We start from the raw sequence: 21,779 nt of genomic DNA on the forward strand, positions 1-21,779 counted from the left end.
AATTATCTTCAACAATATCAATCACCTTCATCATCATCACCACCAAATAGGGGAGGAACTAAAACTCAGAGGTCCACTCAAAGGACCTCAAGTTGTGTTGTTGTCTTACCTCGAGGACGTGGAAAACAGCTCCTGAATGTAAACGTTGCATACGCTCCCAGCCCAGTTTATAAGGATCCGCCCCATGATAGCCAACACGGTCACAGTGACGGTATTTCCTGGGATGTCACAGAGAGGAACCGCATAGGAATACAAATATTCCGTCTTTAGCTTCAAAGAATCATCTGATTTGCTACCAAATAGCAACTGGTGCTGCACGATTTAGTGAAAAAGTCATATTGCGATTATTGTGGATAATATCGCAATTGCGATATATAATAAATTAATCTACTTGCTTGGTTATCAAGGAAAATGCACACAGATTACTGATAATTTTTAAATGTTTCTATCTCAACTCCAACACACAAACTTAAACTAGCATAAAAAATACAAATACAAAAAAATGTGTCCAGTACTGTTTTCAAAATAACAATATTTTACAAAATTAAATAAATAACAAAAACATATATTTTTTCAAAATAAAGGCATTTCTGCTGTGCAAACTTGTTAGGTTTTCTCAATAGCACAACTAAATAAAATAAATAGAATAAATAAGAAAATACATATTTTAATTATTTTTTTTATTGCGGTTAGACAATCTCAAAGGCTGATATCGGGATTGCGATTCGATTAATCGTGCATCACTATGAGCAACCCCAGTGATATTTTATTTGCTACATTTAACCCTATTTCCTCAACAATTATGCTGTTATGACCTAACCTATTATGAATGTGAATATCCAAAAGATATTCCTCTAATATGTGTATGGTGAGTCGGTATCTAGCACTTAAGAAGGTAACACAATGGTGATTGCCTGTGAGAGCCTGTGTCCCACTCATTATCCTTGCATTTGCAGGATAATGAATGTTACAAACTTGGGCCCAATTCTTGGGCCCAAAGTCAAATCTCTTAACCATTATGCCACCTTTCCTTAACCTTTGGGGAAAACATCAATGGGTCAAGGAGAGATGAAAGGGTGCTTCCTTTCGAACATAGAAAAGACAGCACTGTTTGAAATTAATTAGATTCCCACTTTTCCTCAAATACGTCATTGTGCGACGGCGAGTATTTCTGACCTTTGGTGTAGTCTACGTGATACGCAGGTATACGCCGTATACCCACTTAAAAATGTGCACGGATACGTATCAATCGTCTTGTGACAGATCTTTCACTTCTGTGTTTATTTTTCGCAAATACCGGTTGGGTATAACTGCAATAAAATACTTTAAGCAGGGGAAGTTATCGCCTACATTCACCATTCATAAAATTCCCCCTGCGCGCTCGCGCTCTGCCCTGTCTCTGTTACGAAGCGCGAAGCTGCCCCTGCATCTCTGCACGTTAGTTGGCGGGCCGAGCCCCTCCTTCTCGCGTGTGTGTGTGTGTGTGTGTGTGTGTGTGTGTGTGTGTGTGTGTGTGTGTGTGTGTGTGTGTGTGTGTGTGTGTGTGTGTGTGTGTGTGTGTGTGTGTGTGTGTGTGTGTGTGTGTGTGTGTGTGCGTGCGTGCGCTCGCGCGTGCGTGTGTGTGTGTCCAGTCCTCCCATATTAATGTGTAAACCACATAATAAGTAGTCAACAGAAGACAATGTTTTAATCCCACTTTATATCTCCTTGTTACTTTTAGATGAGAACCCCTTGGCCAGCCTTTCAGACTGGGTGTCGGGCTAGGGAATTTAAAAACAGGCATCCTTGGTTAGAGTGGAGGGAAAAAAAGTTAGCTAAATGTCAGACAACCAAGTTGGTATACACAATTGAAATTCATAATGTTAATCACTATGCAAATGAGAGTATAGCTAATTCATGGTCATTTTTAAGGTGCAGTAATTTCACACTTTTACACAATTCAATTACTGTATGGTATGTTAGATAACATCAGTAAGAGCTCAAATTAGAGCAATTGAAAGAGTGAAACATTAGTCTCCTGTCATCTCCTTCTCATGCACTGGTTAGCCATGGTTGTAAACAGTTCATTAAATTATTTTGAGTAGATTTTGTCCTTGTTTAGCATGTGCTATTGCTACTATAGACATACAAAGGACAACTTCATTTTTGTGTTCTATTTGTTCATACTGTTATTAAAACTGATAAACCTACTCAGCTTTCCATGATTGTTGATAATCGTTATACTCTTTAATCAGCGGGTTGTAGACCCCTGCGTTGGTGAGTGTGGTGCGACACCCCATAAGCGCCACACACGTACACGTACCGGTGGGACGGGTTTGTACGAGGCTGGGAGGGAATCATCACAGTATACCCACTACAATAAAGTAGACTACACCACTGGGCATACCGCACCTTTGCGATCCGATCCGTTCCGCACCCTGCAGTGGAAACGCGGCATTAATATCTCTGGAACTACAATTTTCGAAAGATGGACTACAGCAAGCGCTCTTTCGATCAATGCGTTCTTGTCGAATTGATTTTATTCAGTTTGTCGTCAACAGGGAGAATCACTTAGGTTGGACTTGACCAACAGGAATATTTTAGGCAATTTGAATCCCAATTCACATGGGAAGAGACTAAACTTAAGTTGATGTTGAAATAAACTGCCCCCATTATTCTTTCTTAAATGTGAAGTTGGCATTTATTTTCTTATGGTTTAAATTATGGGCTACGAAAATAACTATTATGATGTTGTTCTTTTATGAGTTCTTTCGATTCTTCTCCCTAATGTTTGGTTTGCTCTTCCTCAATTCTCTTCTCCTCTCTTCTGCTTTACCGCGTCTCTCATGTGGCTCCGCGTAGAGTCCGTAAACTTCGTCGGTGGCCTGTGTCTCTTAATATTGCCGCCGTAAAGGATTATGGTTATCTCCTTTCCTTTTGTAAAGATTGGTCAGGTGTAACCTTAGCTAAAGGTGGGTTAAAGATTGCATCGAGGTACCTTTCCTCTGCATTTTTTGAATTTGAATAACCTTTCCTCCAAGTATTTCCGGGTCATTTCGTTCGGAAAATTCTTGAGCAAAAAACAGAATCCGTATAGGCTCCAAGTGTTTGTAGCGACACTGCTTTTATTTCTGGGGGAAATTACCAATTTTCACTAAAAGGTATCGCCAAAGATACGGAAATCTTAGAGATTGCCACTTAAACTCACATTTATACAGAAGGCGAAATCTAGAAAAAAAACTAAACTATTAAACCTGAAGATTTGTGAAGCAAATAATGCTGTAGAATGTTTTTATTTTTTATAGTAGGCCTAAGTAAATGACCGTTTAAAAAAAAAAGGGGAAATTCAAAATGTTTAAATATAACTGCAAGCGGTGATTAACGGGGTCCGAGCAAAATTAAAAGTCAAGAACACACTAATGGAAGATATATAAATGGAACATATAATTGTCATATTTAAGGAAAGATGTTCCACTTATAAACCTGGGGCCGTATTCACAAAGGATCTTAGGGCTAAAAGTAGGTCCTAACTGGCGAATTTAGGAGTAACTCCTAAAAATAAATTTAGGACTCCTAACTTTTTTCACTAAGAGCAATTCACCAAGTATTTTAGGCCTAAAAGTAGCACCTAAGTCTAGGAGAGCTTAAAAGTCCTCAAGAGGACTCCTACTCAGTAAGACCTATTCACAAAGAATCATAAAATGCCTGCGAGACGAAATCTTAGGGTATTCAACTTGTTGTGGAGTTAATGCGCGATGCAATAACATCCCCGACTAACAGGAATAATCCGATTAGTCCCGAAATAAAATGTTTGGCCACACTACGTTATTTAGCAACAGGGAAAATGCAACTTTGCAATGCCGACGATTTAAATATATCCCAACCATCAGTCAGCCGTGCCATAAACTTTCCTTTGGACATTCAACAATTACACAGGATCAAAGCCAACTTCATGGCAATTGCGGGTATGCCCGGTGTGGTCGGTGCTATTGAAGGGACGCACATAAAAATAATTGCGCCATCAAAAGACGAGGACGTGTTCGTCAATAGGAAGAAATTGCATTCCATCAACACGCAGGTTGTTTTTGATGCAAATTTTAACATAGCCTACTGGATGTTGTTGCAAAGTGGCCTGGATCTTCAGCTACCCTTGATTTGCGCATTTTAATGGTGAGCGGTCTGAGGCAGCTTTTTGAGATGTACCAGTTGGGTGTCACTTGCTGGGTGACCGTGACTATCCATGCAAGACGTGGCTCTAGACACCCTACCTCAATCCACAACCGGGAGCACAGTTAAAGTATAACATGTAAGTGATTACGCAGATTACGCTTAGTCCTATGCGTAAAACACATCGTATTGGCTCTTCAACCCAGTCGCCAAGAAAAAACGTTGACGGTGTACGTTTCCATGAACACTGGATACGGGGTTTGGGTTTCACGGGTTTCGCGGCAAATTGTGGACACGATTGTTGAGGGGGGGGGGGGGGGGGGGGAGGTAGACTGTTGTTGGCAGGGGAGGGGGAAAGACACGTTTGTTGAGGGGGGGGGGGGGGGGGGACACGTTTGTAGGGGGGGAACACGTTAGTTGAGGGGGGGGGAGACACTTTTGTTGAGGGGGGGGGGACACGTTTGTAGGGGGGGGGAACACGTTTGTTGAGGGCGCGCTTGCTGCGTGCTTGCTCAATAGCATACTGCCTGAGAAGGCAGTAAGCGCTGTGAAATCTGTCCCTGGGAAAAGTAACGGGGCGCCGAATTGAAAAAGGAACTATGTTTCGTTACCATATTTTCAGTAGTTGCGGTTAGGGAAAGGTGACCAGATTTCTGAACTGAAAATCGGGGACATTTTCAATGCGGCGGTGAAAAATCCTTACATATTATCATTATGAAATAAAAAATGGGGACAAGTACTTTTTCATGTATTTTAACCAGCTTTTATTACACAAAAGGTCAGAGGCGCCATTAGTGGGCGAAAAGTTAGGACAATTCTGTGGGCCAGTGACTGACAGGGGCCCTGAAAAAATATTAGAACATTAGTTATGTTAATAAAAAAACATCATTAATGGATTTTAATGGAAAATCAAATTTATAATTAAACAAACACTATCAGTATGCAGAATGTTTCCTTCATGTCTTCACAGTGTTATATTATCACAACTCAATGTCATATTGTAAAGTTAGTATCGGACAATAAGATAATTGAAGCCTTCACAGGTAGAGGTGTGGTTACAGAAACTGCACATGGTTGGCGTTGCCTGTGTGTGTGTGATGGTGGGACCCAGTGTGATATCTTTTAATGGGGCCCAACATCCCTGGTGGCACCCCTGCAAAAGGTTAATAAATCAAAATATCAGCACCCACAAATATCATGTATCAGTAGTGCACAGCAGTGTCAAAAACACAAATATAGAATAATACATGAGAAAAAAATCTCTCTTCCAAAGTTAAGTGTCATGTGCAAAGACAGCTGCCAGACCAGTAGCTAGTAAATATCATCAAGATGTAATTAGTAATAATTACCAAGTCAAAACATATAAAAAGATGTAAGACTCTCGTCTGTTCTCTTCTCCTTCAATGCTTTTCTTTTCTTCACCCTTCTTTCTTCTCTCCTTAGCTTCCCTCTGTTGTTTAGTTCTATATTTCTGCCTTTCCATACTATTCTCCTGCTCTTTTCATCTTCTCTCCTTCACTCTGTTGATTACTTATTTATTTATTATACCTTTACTAAAAACATTGACATAAAACAGTGACTCAGGGCATCAGCTAATCAAATGGTCTGCATTTATAACTACTACAGTCATTGGTTACCCACACAGCCCGACAAAAAAAACAGCAGCCTAACACACACAACTATCAACCATTGACTGATTATTAATTAATTTATTATTAATAAATAATGTCATCATTATTATTATTTTAACAGTCTCAGGTCCCTATGCCTACAGGAAAATCATATGCTACCAAAGCAGTCTTCCACCTCCCCCTCTTCCAAAACAGAGCCACATACAATGTCATCACCTGGTAATCTCATGCTAACGTTAACATTACAGCTTCACTAATGACCGATATGAAAACATTGTCACGTTCACTGACTTTTATAACGTTACGTTAGGTCTTCAGTTCAGATAAACAATCATACTTATTTTAACGTTACCACTTCTCACACACACACACACACACACACACACACACACACACACACACACACACACACACACACACACACACACACACACACACACACACACACACACACACACACACAAGTCTACTGCCAATTCACACAAAATAAATAAGTTCATACACAACATACCATTTATGAGACCGCTGATCTTCTCTTTTTCCTTTTTGCCGCCTCTAGATTGTTGTTGTTGATGCTGCTGCGTCTGGTCGTACGTCCTGATAACGTCTGTACGTCATACGACGTCTTCTCTGGTGCTGCGTTAAATTACTACCGTAATAACTGGTGTTTGAGTCTGCGCGCATTTTTCCCCCATTCACCGTCAAAATCGGGGACATTTCCGGGGACAGCTTTGACCGGGGACAGATCACCGAAAACGGGGACTGTCCCCGGAAATCGGGGACGTCTGGTCACCTTAGGGAACTTTACTTTTTACATGAAAAAATAGTTAGGTTACTGTATTAACGCGTTACTAACTTTGTTACGCGTTACACACAACACTGTCTACCGGTCACACCGGTCTCACGGTAACGTCAAAATCCATACCGTGGCGCAAATTCAAACTGGTGTACCTTCTATACCGTTTATACTGCAGGCCCACACCCCTACTTCAAATTGACGTTAAGAGTTTCCTCAGACTCGCGCGGTAGCCAGGCGGCTCATCCAATGGCGAGCTCAGTTGGAGCTGTGTGCTTCAAGATTCCGATTGGCCCAGAGAAATGTCAATTCTAAGAAAGATTCTGAAGCAAGTGCTGTGATTCCGATTATCAAATGAAACATGAGGGGTGACATTGTCATTTTTCTTTGGTTGTCATGAAAAAAACCATAAGGGGCAAAACTGTTGTTTTTTATTGGTCGTCATGAAGAAAAACATAAGGGGTAACGCTGTTGTCTTTGTCAAATAAAATATAAGGGGTAACACTGTCGTTTTTTATCAGTCGTCATGAAAAAAACATAAGGGAAATAATAGAAATACACAGATACATTTTATTGTCATGTATATCCTCTTTATTAATGATTGATTATTGTGTTTTTTCATCGCCTCAGTGGTGCAGTGGAGTGTACTCTGCCTAACACACTGGCGACCGCGGCTCAATTTATGTGGAAAACACAATATCTTTAATTTGAAACATAATGCTATCATGCTATTGCATATATATTGTCATATATAACCACAGACATATTTAAATGATAAATCTCAGTGGGAAGTGGAGAGAGCTGTGAGCTAACTCCCTGGACACCGGGGTTGGAGTCTGGTTGATGTCCTCTGTTGGAAGACTCTTATCTCTAGTTCATGCGAATTATAAAGTCAAGTATAACCATTGTGTTGACTTTATTTGGTGTCTTGATGGTGCAATGATAAGTTCGGCGGTTAATACTCTAAACAGCTCAGGTTCGGATCCCTGCAAAAAAGTCGACAGTACCATTGTCTTTTTTATTGGTCAACATGGAAAAAACATGAGGGGCAACTGTCGTTTTTTATCGGCCGTCATAAAATAAACATAAGGGGTAACACTGTCGATATTCATCAAATAAAACATAGGGAGTAACACTGTTGTTTTTCTTTGGTCGTTGTTACGTCCCCCTGCTAGGGGAAGGGGTGGCAACATAAAACCAGATGTGGTTGGTTTAACTGAAAGCGTTTATTTAGCCCAGTGCCAGTGATAAACAATTTAACAAACATAGGAGGCAACTACAAAAGGAAAAGGACCGTTGGGTGCTGTCCAAATCAAAGAAACGAATACAACCAAGAAGAAGCTCACAAAATACAAGGGTGGAACAGCACCCCTACGTCTAGTGTGTATAACAAAGTATTACTGCAAGTCCGTGTACGATAACCCCTAAACAAAACTCTGGCCCAGTTCCCGTGCAGCAAACTAGAGCCTCAATATAACAACGCTCGTTCCAAGTCCCAACGTGGCAAGCTGCATCTCCGAGGCCAGCCGCCCTGAATGTTGAGCTCGGCTCTTCTTTATCCTCCAGGATCCTCGGCCCTCGGGTGCGGCAGCCAATCACGTCCGGGGAAAGGCACATTCGAATTAACATAATTGACAGCCAATCACACGCGGGGCAAACACATGATCATTAGCATAACTGAGGATTGTAACTGAGGATTTTGCCCATGAGTGCGGGGCGTCAATCCGCAGCCGTAACACCCCCCCCCTTAAAACAAAAAACATTTGGCTTTGGTAACATAATTAATTACAAGTTACAGCAGTTATCAAACTACAACCTAGACAGAGCATCTGCCAACACGTTCTCTGATCCCTTCTTGTGACATATTACCAAGTTGTACTCTTGGACGATCAACGCCCACCGCATGAGCCGCTGGTTGTGATTGTACATGCGAGATAGAAAAACAAGAGGGTTATGGTCGGTGAATATCACGACTGGTAATGGACTGGACCCGACATACACTTCGAAATGCTGGAGTGCCAACAGCAAAGCAAGGGTTTCCTTTTCAATAGTGGAGTATCTGACCTGATGCTTGTTAAACTTCCGCGAAAAATAACAAACCGGGTGGTCGACCCCATCGGCATCTTCCTGCATCAGTACCGCACCAGCTCCAACGGCGCTAGCATCCACCTCTAGCTTAAAGGGTCTGGTGAGATCAGGAGCCGCGAGCACCGGAGTGCTGCTTAGGAGAGCCTTGGCGCTTTCAAAAGCATGTTGGCACTCAGGGGTCCACACGAAGTCCACCTTTGGACTGAGCAGATTGGTTAGTGGATGGGTAATAGTCGAGAAGTTACGGCAGAAACTCCGGTAATAACCTGCCATACCTAAGAACCTACGAAGTGCTCTTCTTGTCGATGGAATGGGGCACTCAGTTATTGCTTGCACCTTTGCGTCTACCGGGCGGACTTGGCCTTGACCAACCTGTCTCCCCAAGTAGGTGACGGTGGCCTTCCCAAATTCACATTTCGCCAAGTTCAACGTGAGGGAAGCTTTGGCGAGACGTGTGAACACCTGGTCAAGGATCTGCATGTGCTCCTCCCAAGTGGTAGTGTACACAATCAGATCATCCAGATATGCGTTACAGTTAGCCACCCCAGCCAAAACCGAGTTCACTAACCTCTGAAAGGTTGCTGGGGCGTTACACATGCCGAACGCCATGACGGTGTACTGCAAGAAATGATCTGGAGTTACGAAGGCCGAGATTTCGGATGCGCGACCGGTCAGTGGTACTTGCCAATAGCCTTTAAGTAAATCTAGCTTACTAACATATTTAGCTGTACCCAAATTATCCACGCAGTCCTCCATCCGCGGAAGGGGATACGAATCGAGAATGGTGACGGCGTTCACTTTACGGTAATCCGTGATGAATCGAGGTGAACCATCGGATTTAGCCTCTAGAAGGCACGGGGAACTCCACGGACTGGAGCTGGGAATGGCTAAACCATGTTCTAAGAGGTACTCTGCCTCTACCTTCATTAGCCCGCGCTTAACCGGGTTCACTCGATACGGGTGCTGTTTAATCGGCTTAGCGTTGTTAACGTCAATGTGATGCTGGAGGACGTTGGTTTGAGTCGGAACGTCGTTGAAGAGGCTGGGGAAACGATTTATCAAGTTAGTCACGTCACCTTGCTGCTCGGTGGACAGGTGATCTAACCGAGAGGGTAACGCCTCTAGCATCTCCGAGTTGGGCAACCGGACACCCTGACGTGTGGGGTGCCCCATCAGCTGTACCTCATCATCAGCAGGCTCCGCAGCGTCCTCTGCCACTATTAGCGCGGCGCAACCACCAACAACAACGGGGGTTTCGGCGGAACTCCTGTTGTTCCCTCCCCTGGAAAAATACCTTTTCAGCATGTTAATGTGACACACGCGAGTTTTACGCCTTCTTTCAGGAGTTCTAATGACGTAGTCGGTGTCGCTGAGACGATTGCAAACTTCATATGGACCGGAGAATCTAGCGGAGAGGGCCGACCCGGGGATTGGCAATAATGCCAAAACTTTATCGCCCACCTGAAAGTGTCGAGGAACGGCGGAACGGTCGTACCGACGCTTCATGGTGGACTGGGAGGTAGCAAGGCACTCTCTTGCCAGGGTGTTGGCCTGATGCAGTCGCTCACGGAAACGGCTGACGTAATCTAATACGTCCTTTTCTGGCGAGGAATCCTGCGACAGAAACGCCCCCTGTAATGACTTTAGAGGTCCGCGGAGCGTGTGACCAAAAACGAGCTCTGCCGGACTGAATCCTAGGGATTCCTGGACGGCTTCACGGGCCGCAAACAACACGAAGGGTACTCCCTCGTCCCAACCTTTCTCTGTTTCCAGGCAGTATTTGCGGAGCATTGACTTTAGGGTCTGATGCCACCGTTCTAGCGCACCTTGAGACTCCGGGTGATACGCGCTGGAAACGGCATGATGTACATTCAAGGTTTTGAGTACCTGATTAAAAAGGTTAGACAGGAAATTTGTGCCCTGGTCAGTTTGGAGCACACGGGGAAGGCCAAACGTGGAAAAAAACTTTGTTAACGCCTTTACTACAGAACTAACTGTAATCGTCCGCAGCGGGATAGCTTCGGGGTACCGAGTGGCAGCGCACATGATGGTGAGTAAATATTGGTTTCCACTTTTAGTCCGGGGTAAGGGACCAACACAATCAACTATTACCCGCTCGAACGGCTCTCCTATTGCAGGTATCGGGTGCAGTGGCGCCGGAGAGATAACTTGATTGGGCTTACCCGCGATCTGGCATACATGGCAACATCGGCAATACACAGCAACATCAGATTTAAGCCCGGGCCAAAAGAAGTGTTTGAGGATTAGCTGATAGGTTTTCGTTACCCCTAGATGTCCTGACCAGTGACTTTCATGAGCTACAGATAGAACGTGCTGACGGTACACCGAGGGTACCACTACCTGATGTGTAACACTCCACTCCGCGTCGACAGCTAGAGGAGAAGACCACCTACGCACCAAAACGTCTTTATCAAGCAGATAACACACCTTCTGTTCCCTGGCTTCGTCGGCACCCACCACATTATTGAAGCATTTCGTTATTGTCGGATCCGCCTTCTGAGCAACGCAAAGGCGTTCTCGGGTTACCGGGAGGTATTTGCCGTCAGGTGATGGCATTTCGGGGCTGGGGAAACGCACCGGCTCGGCGGCACTCTCACAGGGGGACGCAGCAGAGACTCCCGTCACTATTTCCATGCCAGCTTCCTCTAGCAACACCGGCTTAAGCACACTATCAAACAGAGAACCATCGTACCCTTTTCTTGCTTCTGCACGGGTTATCACGCAAGTAGGAAACAACCCCGAAGGTGCCTGTACTAGATCAATCTCCGTGCGGTGCGGAAGGTCCAATACTTCCAGTGCAGGAATCACTTTACCGCCGGCTATATCGTTACCCATTAAAAATGCAACACCTTCAACCGGCAACGCGTGACAGACAGCAACGGGAAAGAAACCAGTTATTAGTTTGGTCTGTATGTGTACTCTGTGTACTGGACGGGGGCTATACCCCATCTCAATGCCACGCAACACAGAACCATATCCACACCCAGAAAGATCGGAAAACGGCAGCGCAGAGGCGAGAATCACCGACTGAGAGCATGCGGTGTCTCTCAAGATTTGTACCGGGCGTTGATCAACAGCGTCGCCCGTTAACGACACTAGCCCATCGAATACGAAGGGTTTAAAACAATCATCAACCGCTTTTCTATCACCAACCCCATGTTTGGTGCCTGGATCTGTTTTAATTACTCCAATGCCTTTAGGCTGTGCCCCGCTAGAAGACGATTGTTGTTCCCTACGTTTTCGGGTAATACAATTGGCTATGACGTGACCAGGTTTGTGACAGTAATAGCATTCCCTGTCCTCCCTCCTTGGGCTTTGCGGCTTCGGCGAACTATGTTGTGAAGCCGGTACATAACGCGGCCTCTCAACACTCTCCGATGGCAACATAACCTTGTGCGTTAAAACATACTCATCGGCTAACACCGCAGCAGAGGAAAGTGAGTTAACCTTTTGTTCACTTAGGTACACCACTATCCGGTCAGGCAAACATTTCTTGAATTCCTCCAGCAATATTAACTCCCTCAAGGAATTAAAATCATTGGCCTTACAGGTGGTGCTCCATTTGTCGAACAGGACCCCCTTCTCCCTGGCAAACTCAACGTAGTTCTGGGTCGGGGCTCTTTTGTGATTCCGGAATTTTTGCCTGTACGCCTCCGGTACTAATTCATATGCTCGCAGGATGGCAGCTTTAACAGAGTCATACTTTAGGCTGTCCTCCAAGGGGAGTGCAGCGACAGCTTCCTGTGCTTTCCCATGAATTTTGCATTGCAACAGAAGGGGCCAGACCTCAGTCGGCCACTGCAGAGCGGAAGCAATGCGTTCGAATGCACTAAAATAAGAATCGACCTCAGTTTCACGAAACGTGGGTACTAAAACAATATGCTTGCCGATATCAAACGCTTTACCGAGTGCCGGAGTTGGTGACGATGAGATAGCCTCGGCCGATGCCCTCAGCGCATGCACCTCCTTCTGGGACTCGAGCTCAAGTCGTCTCAACTGGACCGTTTTGTCAGCTTCAATTTCCAGCTTCTTAATTTCCAGCTGGAACTGTGCTTGCCTATTCTCGGCCTTTTCCTGAGCTTCTAGTTGGAGGCGGGCAAGGCGGACTTTTAGCCGAGCAACATCCCTGGATCCAGTACCAGCCGAAGAGAGGGGATCATAGCGAGGCAGAGTATACGGGGTTTTGGTCAGATCATCTACCTCAACGTCGATTCCAAAGTCTGCTCGAGCACCACCGTGAAGTTCAACCTCTACCTTTTGGCGACCCACCTCCTTAACCACGGTGCCATCCTCAGGCACAGCAGAGTCCGCTTGCGCTGGCAATACTACCAACGCCAACTCCGCCAGTTTGCTAACCACGATAGCTTTTAGGTCCCTTTTTAGTGTTTGTCTAGAATAGAACAAACCGAAATAATCTGCTATCTGGGCCAAATCATCCTTCCGACAGCGGTCTAGTTGCCCAATCGAAGGACCGGCCAAGAAGGACTCCAAATCGAACAGCGACATTCCAATTGACTTACGTCCTACCACCAAGCTATGTGCGCTTCCAGTTCGGTTAAGGGATCCGTTTTAAAGGTATCCCGGACGAGCCCCCATTTATGTTACGTCCCCCTGCTAGGGGAAGGGGTGGCAACATAAAACCAGATGTGGTTGGTTTAACTGAAAGCGTTTATTTAGCCCAGTGCCAGTGATAAACAATTTAACAAACATAGGAGGCAACTACAAAAGGAAAAGGACCGTTGGGTGCTGTCCAAATCAAAGAAACGAATACAACCAAGAAGAAGCTCACAAAATACAAGGGTGGAACAGCACCCCTACGTCTAGTGTGTATAACAAAGTATTACTGCAAGTCCGTGTACGATAACCCCTAAACAAAACTCTGGCCCAGTTCCCGTGCAGCAAACTAGAGCCTCAATATAACAACGCTCGTTCCAAGTCCCAACGTGGCAAGCTGCATCTCCGAGGCCAGCCGCCCTGAATGTTGAGCTCGGCTCTTCTTTATCCTCCAGGATCCTCGGCCCTCGGGTGCGGCAGCCAATCACGTCCGGGGAAAGGCACATTCGAATTAACATAATTGACAGCCAATCACACGCGGGGCAAACACATGATCATTAGCATAACTGAGGATTGTAACTGAGGATTTTGCCCATGAGTGCGGGGCGTCAATCCGCAGCCGTAACAGTCGTCATGAAGAAAAACAAAAGGGGTAACACTGTAGTTTTTTATTGGTCGTCATGAAAAAAAAACATAAGGGGTAACACTGTTGTTTTTTATTGGTCGTCATGAAAAAAAACATAAGGGGTAACACTGTTGTTTTTTATTGGTCTTCATGAAAAAAAACATAAGGGGTAACACCGTCGTTTTTATCAAATGAAACGCAAAGGGTAACACTGGCATTTTTTATTTGTTGTCATGAAAACCCATAAGGGGTTACACTGTCGAAATGTATCGAATAAAACATAGGGGGTAACACTGTCGTTTTTATCACATGAAACATGAGGGGTGAAACTGTTGTTTTTCTTTGGTCGTCGTGAAAAAAAACATAAGGGGTAACACTGTCGGTTTTTATTGGTCTTCATGAAAAAAAACATATTTGAAAAAAAAAGAAATTTGTCCTAGTCAAATAAAATATACGGGGTAACACTGTTGTTTTTCATCAGTCATCCTGGGAAAATAACATAAGTGGTAACACTGTCGTTTTTATCAAATGAAACGTATAGGGTAACACTGTCGTTTTTGTATCTGTCGTCATGAAGAACCCATAAGGGGTAACACTGTCGAAATGTATCGAATAAAACATTGGGGGTAACACTGTCGTTTTTTATCAAATGAAACATGAGGGTTGACACTGTTGTTTTTTATTGGTCGTCAAGAAAAAAAACGTAAGGGGTAACTGTCGTTTTTTATCGGCCGTTATGAAATAAACATAAGGGGTAACACTGTTGCTTTTTATTGGTCGTCATGAAAAAAAACATAAGGGGTAACACTGTTGTTTTTGTCAAATAAAATATAAGGGGTAACAGTGTCGAATTTTATTGGTCGTCATGAAAAAAAACACGAGGGAAATAATAGAAATACACACATACATTTTAATGTCATGTATATCCTCTTTATTGATGATTGATTATTGTGTATTGTCATCGCCTCAGTGGTGCAGTGGAGTGTACTCTGCCTAACCCACTGGAGGCCGTGGCTCAATTTCTGTGGAAAACACAATATCATTAATTTTAAACGTAATGCTATCATGTCTATTGCACTATATAACCTCAGACATTATGAAATTATTAATCTCAGTGGGAAGTGGAGAGAGCTGTGCGCTAACCCTCTGTAGACCGGGGTTCAAGTCTGGTTGATGTCCTCTGTTGAAAGACTCTTATTTCTATTTCATGCGAATTCTAAAATCAAGTATAACCATTGTGTTGACTTTATTCTGTGTCTTGATGGTGCATTGATAAGTTTGGAGGTTAACACTCTAAACAGCTCAGGTTCAGATCCCAGCAAAAACGTCGACAGGGGTTACACTGTTGTTTTTTATTGGTTGTCATGAAAAAAAAATTGTCCTTGTCAAATAAAATATAAGGGGTAGCACTGTTGTTTTTCATCAGTCATCATGGGAAAATAACATAAGGGGTAACACTGTCGATATTTATCCATTAAAACATAGGGTGTAACTGTCGTTTTTATCAAATGAAGCATGAGGGGTGACACTGTTGTTTTTCTTTGGTCGTTATGAAAAAAACCATAAGGGGTAACACTGTTGTTTCTTATTGGTCGTCATGAAAAAAACACAAGGGGTAACACTGTTGTTTTTCTATTGTTCGTCGTGATAAAAAACATAAGGGGTAACACTGTTGTTTTTTATTGGTCGTCATGAAAAAAAACATAAGGGGTAACACTGTTGTTTTTTATTGGTCGTCATGAAAGAAAACATAAGAGGTAACACTGTTGTTTTTTTATTGGTCGTCATGAATAAAAACATTAGGGAAATAATAGAAATACACACATACATTTTAATGTCATGTATATCCTCTTTATTGATGATTGATTATTGTGTATTGTCATCGCGTCAGTGGTGCAGTGGAGTGCACTCTGCCTAACCAACGGAGACCGCGGCTCAATTTCTGTGGAAAACACAATATCTTTAATTTTAAACGTAATGCTATCATGTCCATTGCACTGTCATATATAACCTCAGACATAATTAAATTATAAATCTCAGTGGGAAGTGGAGAGAGCTGTGAGCTAACCTCCTGGTGACCTTGGTTCAAGTCCGGTTGAGGTACTCTGTTGGAAGACTCTTATTTCTAATTCATGCGAATTATAAAGTCAAGCATAACCATTATGTTGACTTTAATCGGTGTCTTGATGGTGCATTGATAAGTTAGGAGGTTAATACTCTAAACAGCTCAGGTTCGGATCCCCGCAAAAACGTTGACAGGGGTACCACTGTTGTCATTTAATGGTCGTCACTTAAAATAACATAAGGGGTAACACAGTTTTTCTTTATTGGTCGCCATGAAAAAAAACATAAGGGGTAACACTGTTGTTTTTTATTGGTCGTCATGAAAAAAAACACAAGGGGTAACACTGTTGTTTTTTATTGGTCGTCATGAAAAAAACATAAGGGGTAACACTGTCGCTTTTTTATTGGTCGTCATGAAAAAAAGTATAAGGGGTAACACTGTTGTTTTTCTATTGTTCGTCGTGATAAAAAACATAAGGGGTAACACTGTTGTTTTTTATTGGTCGTCATGAAAAAAAACATAAGGGGTAACACTGTCGCTTTTTTATTGGTCGTCATGAAAAAAAGTATAAGGGGTAACACTGTTGTTTTTCTATTGTTCGTCGTGATAAAAAACATAAGGGGTAACACTGTTGTTTCTTATTGGTCGTCATGAAAAAAAACATAAGGGGTAACACTGTTGTTTTTTATTGGTCGTCATGAAAGAAAACATGAGGGAAATAATAGAAATACACACATACATTTTAATGTCATGTATATCCTCTTTATTGATGATTGATTATTGTGTATTTTCATCGCCTCAGTGGTCCAGTGGAGTGCACTCTGCCTAACCTACTGGAGACTGCGGCTCAATTTCTGTGGAAAACGCAATATCTTTAATTTTAAACGTAATGCTATCATGTCTATTGCACATATATAACCATCATATATAACCTCAGACATAATTAAATTACAAATCTCAGTGGGAAGTGGACGGAGCTGTGAGCTAACCCCCTGGAGACCTTGGTTCAAGTCCGGTTGAGGTACTCTGTTGGAAGACTCTTATTTCTATTTCATGCGAATTATAAAGTCAAGTATAACCATTGTGATGACTTTAATCGGTGTCTTGATGGTGCATTGATAAGTTCGGCGGTTAATACTCTAAACAACTCAGGTTCGGATCCCCGCAGAAACGTCGACAGGGGTACCACTGTTGTCATTTAATGGTTGTCATGAAAAAAAACATAAGGGGTAAAACTGTTTTTCTTTATTGGTCGTCATGAAAAAAACATAAGGGGTAACACTGTCGCTTTTTTATTGGTCGTCATGAAAAAAAAGTATAAGGGGTAACACTGTTGTTTTTCTATTGTTCGTCGTGATAAAAAACATAAGGGGTAACACTGTTGTTTTTTATTGGTCGTCATGAAAAAAAACACAAGGGGTAACACTGTTGTTTTTAATTGGTAGTCATGAAAAAAAACATAAGGGGTAACACTGTTGTCTTTGTCAAATAAAACATAAGGGGTAACACTTTTGTTTTTTATTGGTCGTCATGAAAAAAAACACAAGGGGTAACACTGTTGTTTTTTATTGGTAGTCATGAAAAAAAACCTAAGGGTTAACACTGTTCTCTTTGTCAAATAAAATATAAGGGGTAAAACATAAGGGGTAACACTGTTGTTTTTCATCAGTCATCATGGGAAAAAAACATAAGGGCTCACACTGTCGTTTTTATCAAATGAAACCTAAAGGGTAACGCTGTATAGATTAGAATAGAATAGAAACACACACGCGCACACACGCACACACGCACACACACACACACACACACACACACACTCAGATGGATCCGATCAGGATTTCCGTTGCGATGGGTTTCCTCCATCAGCGACTTATACAATAAACAAATTATGTAAAACAAAACCCCTCTTTCATTTTAAAATAATAGTATGCAAATATGTTGAATAGGCCTCCATCTTTGTTATACTTTTAAAATGTTCCTATATAGCCTATTTTATAGCTTACACACTGATATTTTAAAACAGGAATGCGAAATGCGAAATGCATCCTGGGATATTTAACGTATGGAAGCATATATGTAGCAAAATTCAAATGGCAATGCAATTTGCAATTTGCAATTCAATAAGTAATTACGTTATGCAATTGACAATGCATTATGCAATTTCATAATGTAATTTGTAAATACGTTATTCAAAGTGTATTTTAATATGCAAAGTGACAATGCAATCCTCAATTACATTTGCAAAAGTTATAACAATAAAAATACAATAACATTTTGTCAAATTCTTTTGAGTTCCTTTATTCAAATTGCAAAGCTATAGCGTCCCCGTGATTGCAATCCACTTCGCCACGCTCCGTGTATGGAAGCATATATGTAGCAAAATTCAAATGGCAATGCAATATGGAATTACATTATGCATTTGACAATTCATTATGCAATTTTATAATGTAATTTGTAAATACGTTATTCAAAGTGTATTTTAACATGCAAAGTGACAATGCAATCCTCAATTAAATTTGCAAAAGTTATAACAATACAAATAGAATAACATTTTGTCAAATTATTTGAGTTCCTTTATACAAATTGAAAAGCTATAGCGTCCCCGTGATTGCAATCCACTTCGCCACGCTCCGTGTATGGAAGCATATATGTAGCAAAATTCAAATGGCAATGCAATTTAGAATTACATTATGCATTTGACAATTCATTGTGCAATTTTATAATGTAATTTGTAAATACGTTATTCAAAGTGTATTTTAACATGCAAAGTGACAATGCAATCCTCAATTAAATTTGCAAAAGTTATAACAATACAAATAGAATAACATTTTGTCAAATTATTTGAGTTCCTTTATACAAATTGAAAAGCTATAGCGTCCCCGTGATTGCAATCCACTTCGCCACGCTCCGTGTGTTGCGATATTCAAATTACATTTCAATCCGCAAAACGAACGCTTTGCAAAAGATTTGGCAAAACGGAATCCAAAGAGGAATCCAAAGAGGAATCCAAAGAGGAATCCAAATAGGAATCCAAAGAGGAATCCAAAAAGTCAATATGCAAAGTGGCAAACGTATCAGCCAATCAGCGTCTGGGCGGCAACTACGTCACTTGCTCGTAATTTCCTTGTTCCCTTCTAGTTCGTAGCCTATGGTCCATGGTCACCAATGGAGATTATTTATACGCTCCGAAGTTTGGCCGATGATGTGGAGAACAATCGAGTTGAAAACACAGATGCAGTAGATAGAGTGCGTGTTCTGGGAGATAGGATAGACGACTTATCCTCACTGGTACGTTTTGACGCCAGTGTGGTATACACAAAGATTTCCCAAGTGCTACAGGCACTGGTTGCAAAACATAGGGTCGGGAGACCCACCCACTCCTCACCTACAAAGCTCTCCACAACCTAGCCCCCAGTTACCTCTGGGACCTCCTCCAAGAATACACTCCCGCTCCCTCCGCTCAACCTCTGCTGGACTATGTATCCCCACATCACGACTCACTACAATGGGTGCCCGGTCATTCAGCTGTTCAGCACCCAGGCTCTGGAACTCCCTCCCCCCACACATAAAACAGTCATACACCATTACAACTTTCGAGTCACAACTCACCTGTTCAAACTCGCACACAACGTCTAACTGATCACTGTCTTGATTGTTTGTTTGTTTTGTCTTGTTTTTGTTTTATTTATTTATTTATTTATTATTATTATTTTTCCACAATGTGTTGTTTTAAACTATTTATGATAACTTTATGCTCTGTAAGGTGACCTTGGGTGTCTTGAAAGGCGCCCTTTAAATTAAATGTATTATTATTATTATTATTATTACCGTGGAGATACCCTTGGAGACAATAGAAAGTGACGTCCAGACGCTGATTGGCTGATACGTTTGCCACTTTGCATATTGACTTTTTGGATTCCTATTTGTATTCCTCTTTGGATTCCTATTTGGATTCCTCTTTGGATTCCGTTTTGGATTCCTATTTGTATTCCTCTTTGGATTCCGTTTTGCGGATTGAAATGTCATTTGAATATCGCAACACACGGAGCGTGGCGAAGTGGATTGCAATCACGGGGACGCTATAGCTTTGCAATTTGAATAAAGGAACTCAAAAGAATTTGACAAAATGTTATTGTATTTTTATTGTTATAACTTTTGCAAATGTAATTGAGGATTGCATTGTCACTTTGCATATTAAAATACACTTTGAATAACGTATTTACAAATTACATTATGAAATTGCATAATGCATTGTCAATTGCATAACGTAATAACTTATTGAATTGCAAATTGCAAATTGCATTGCCATTTGAATTTTGCTACATATATGCTTCCATACGCAACACACGGAGCGTGGCGAAGTGGATTGCAATCACGGGGACGCTATAGCTTTTCAATTTGCATAAAGGAACTCAAATAATTTGACAAAATGTTATTCTATTTGTATTGCTATAACTTTTGCAAATTTAATTGAGGATTGCATTGTCACTTTGCATGTTAAAATACACTTTGAATAACATATTTACAAATTACATTATAAAATTGCATAATGAATTGTCAAATGCATAATGCAATTCCAAATTGCATTGCCATTTGAATTTTGCTACATATATGCTTCCATAGTTTTGCGGATTGAAATGTAATTTGAATATCGCAACACACGGAGCGTGGCGAAGTGGATTGCAATCACGGGGACGCTATAGCTTTTCAATTTGTATAAAGGAACTCAAATAATTGGACAAAAGGTTACTCTATTTGTATTGTTATAACTTTTGCAAATTTAATTGAGGATTGCATTGTCACTTTGCATGTTAAAATACACTTTGAATAACGTATTTACAAATTACGTTATAAAATTGCATAATGAATTGTCAAATGCATAATGTAATTCCAAATTGCATTGCCATTTGAATTTTGCTACATATATGCTTCCATATTAACGGTCCCAAGTCCACACCATGGACATATTGGGCTAGCCCCACCAGTAAGCAAAATAATCTCCGTCCACTTCAAAAGGGAAACACTCTGAGCATGCGCATTTCAATGTTTCCAGTCCAATACACATTGCATTGGGCTGGTGGGGCTAGAGCATGGACATAATAAAGGGCTAGAGCCCCTCTTGCCCCTCCAGACGAACTCAGCCGGAAGAAGCAAGCCAGGGTCGACTAAAAATTAAATAAAAGCGCCAAACTTATTATTTTATAGTACTTTCTGGGGAGATTATTTTTTAAAATATATATATATATATAAAAATATATATATATTATATTTTTTATATATTTCCTTTTTTTCATTTTCTTTTTCTTTTCTTTTTTTCTTGTGAGAGTAGCGACTTGCCCATAATGACCAGTCGCCACTGGTCATTCTGACCTGGGACATGGAATTGTCGGTCCTCCTCATTTTTTTCCGGTCATTGACCGGTAATAACAGAAAACGGAAACTCTGCTATAAACCGGCCTAACTTTCACCGTCAACACCGAACCCCTTCTTCTTCGCACGGCTGTCAATATCCGAAACATACGCTAGTTAGATTGTCTCAAACAGCAGTTTCAAGTATGGGTAGCATAGAACTAACGTCAGCCAAGTGGGGGCTCCATGATTGCTAAATGTAATGAGAGAGGTAAAATTGCCATTAAGGAAGGAAAGCATTGTATGCCTTGCGACTGTGCTTCGCAGTATACCTTGCGAAACCCAGTATGCCTTTCGAAACACCTCGTGATTGGTCGATGAAACGCTAACAGGAACACCTAAAGGGCGTTCTTGCGTCATGACGGAAACGCCCAAGCCTGCAGCTGGGCCCTTCTCTGAACAGTGGCGTTTCTGGCCATTCCGGCACCAAAGACAAGATCAGTC

The 21,779-nt window shown here is 41.8% G+C and overlaps 1 protein-coding gene across 1 annotated transcript; it reads right to left on the reverse strand.

Moving 5' to 3' along the window:
• Positions 1 to 7,853: 7,853 nt before the first annotated feature.
• On the reverse strand, positions 7,854 to 13,395 carry LOC115548522 (uncharacterized). The gene is made up of 2 exons (XM_030363233.1): positions 11,252 to 13,395; positions 7,854 to 10,813 (listed from the first exon to the last, which is right to left on the reverse strand). Exons 1-2 carry the CDS (start codon positions 13,186 to 13,188, stop codon positions 8,383 to 8,385), a joined length of 4,368 nt encoding a protein of 1,455 aa, XP_030219093.1. The 5' UTR covers positions 13,189 to 13,395; the 3' UTR covers positions 7,854 to 8,382.
• Positions 13,396 to 21,779: the final 8,384 nt, after the last annotated feature.

The sequence above is a fragment of the Gadus morhua genome, chromosome 8 (assembly GCF_902167405.1).
Source record: "Gadus morhua chromosome 8, gadMor3.0, whole genome shotgun sequence".
Lineage (NCBI taxonomy): Eukaryota > Metazoa > Chordata > Actinopteri > Gadiformes > Gadidae > Gadus > Gadus morhua.

Bases quoted from the DNA above. Each gene is read 5' to 3' on its own strand.
- LOC115548522 (XM_030363233.1), bottom strand. From the start codon at position 13,188: ATGTCGCTGTTCGATTTGGAGTCCTTCTTGGCCGGTCCTTCGATTGGG. The intron at 10,814-11,251 runs CCCCAGCCCCGA...CTCTCCGGCGCC, and splicing joins GCCGCCGAGCCGGTGCGTTT to ACTGCACCCGATACCTGCAA.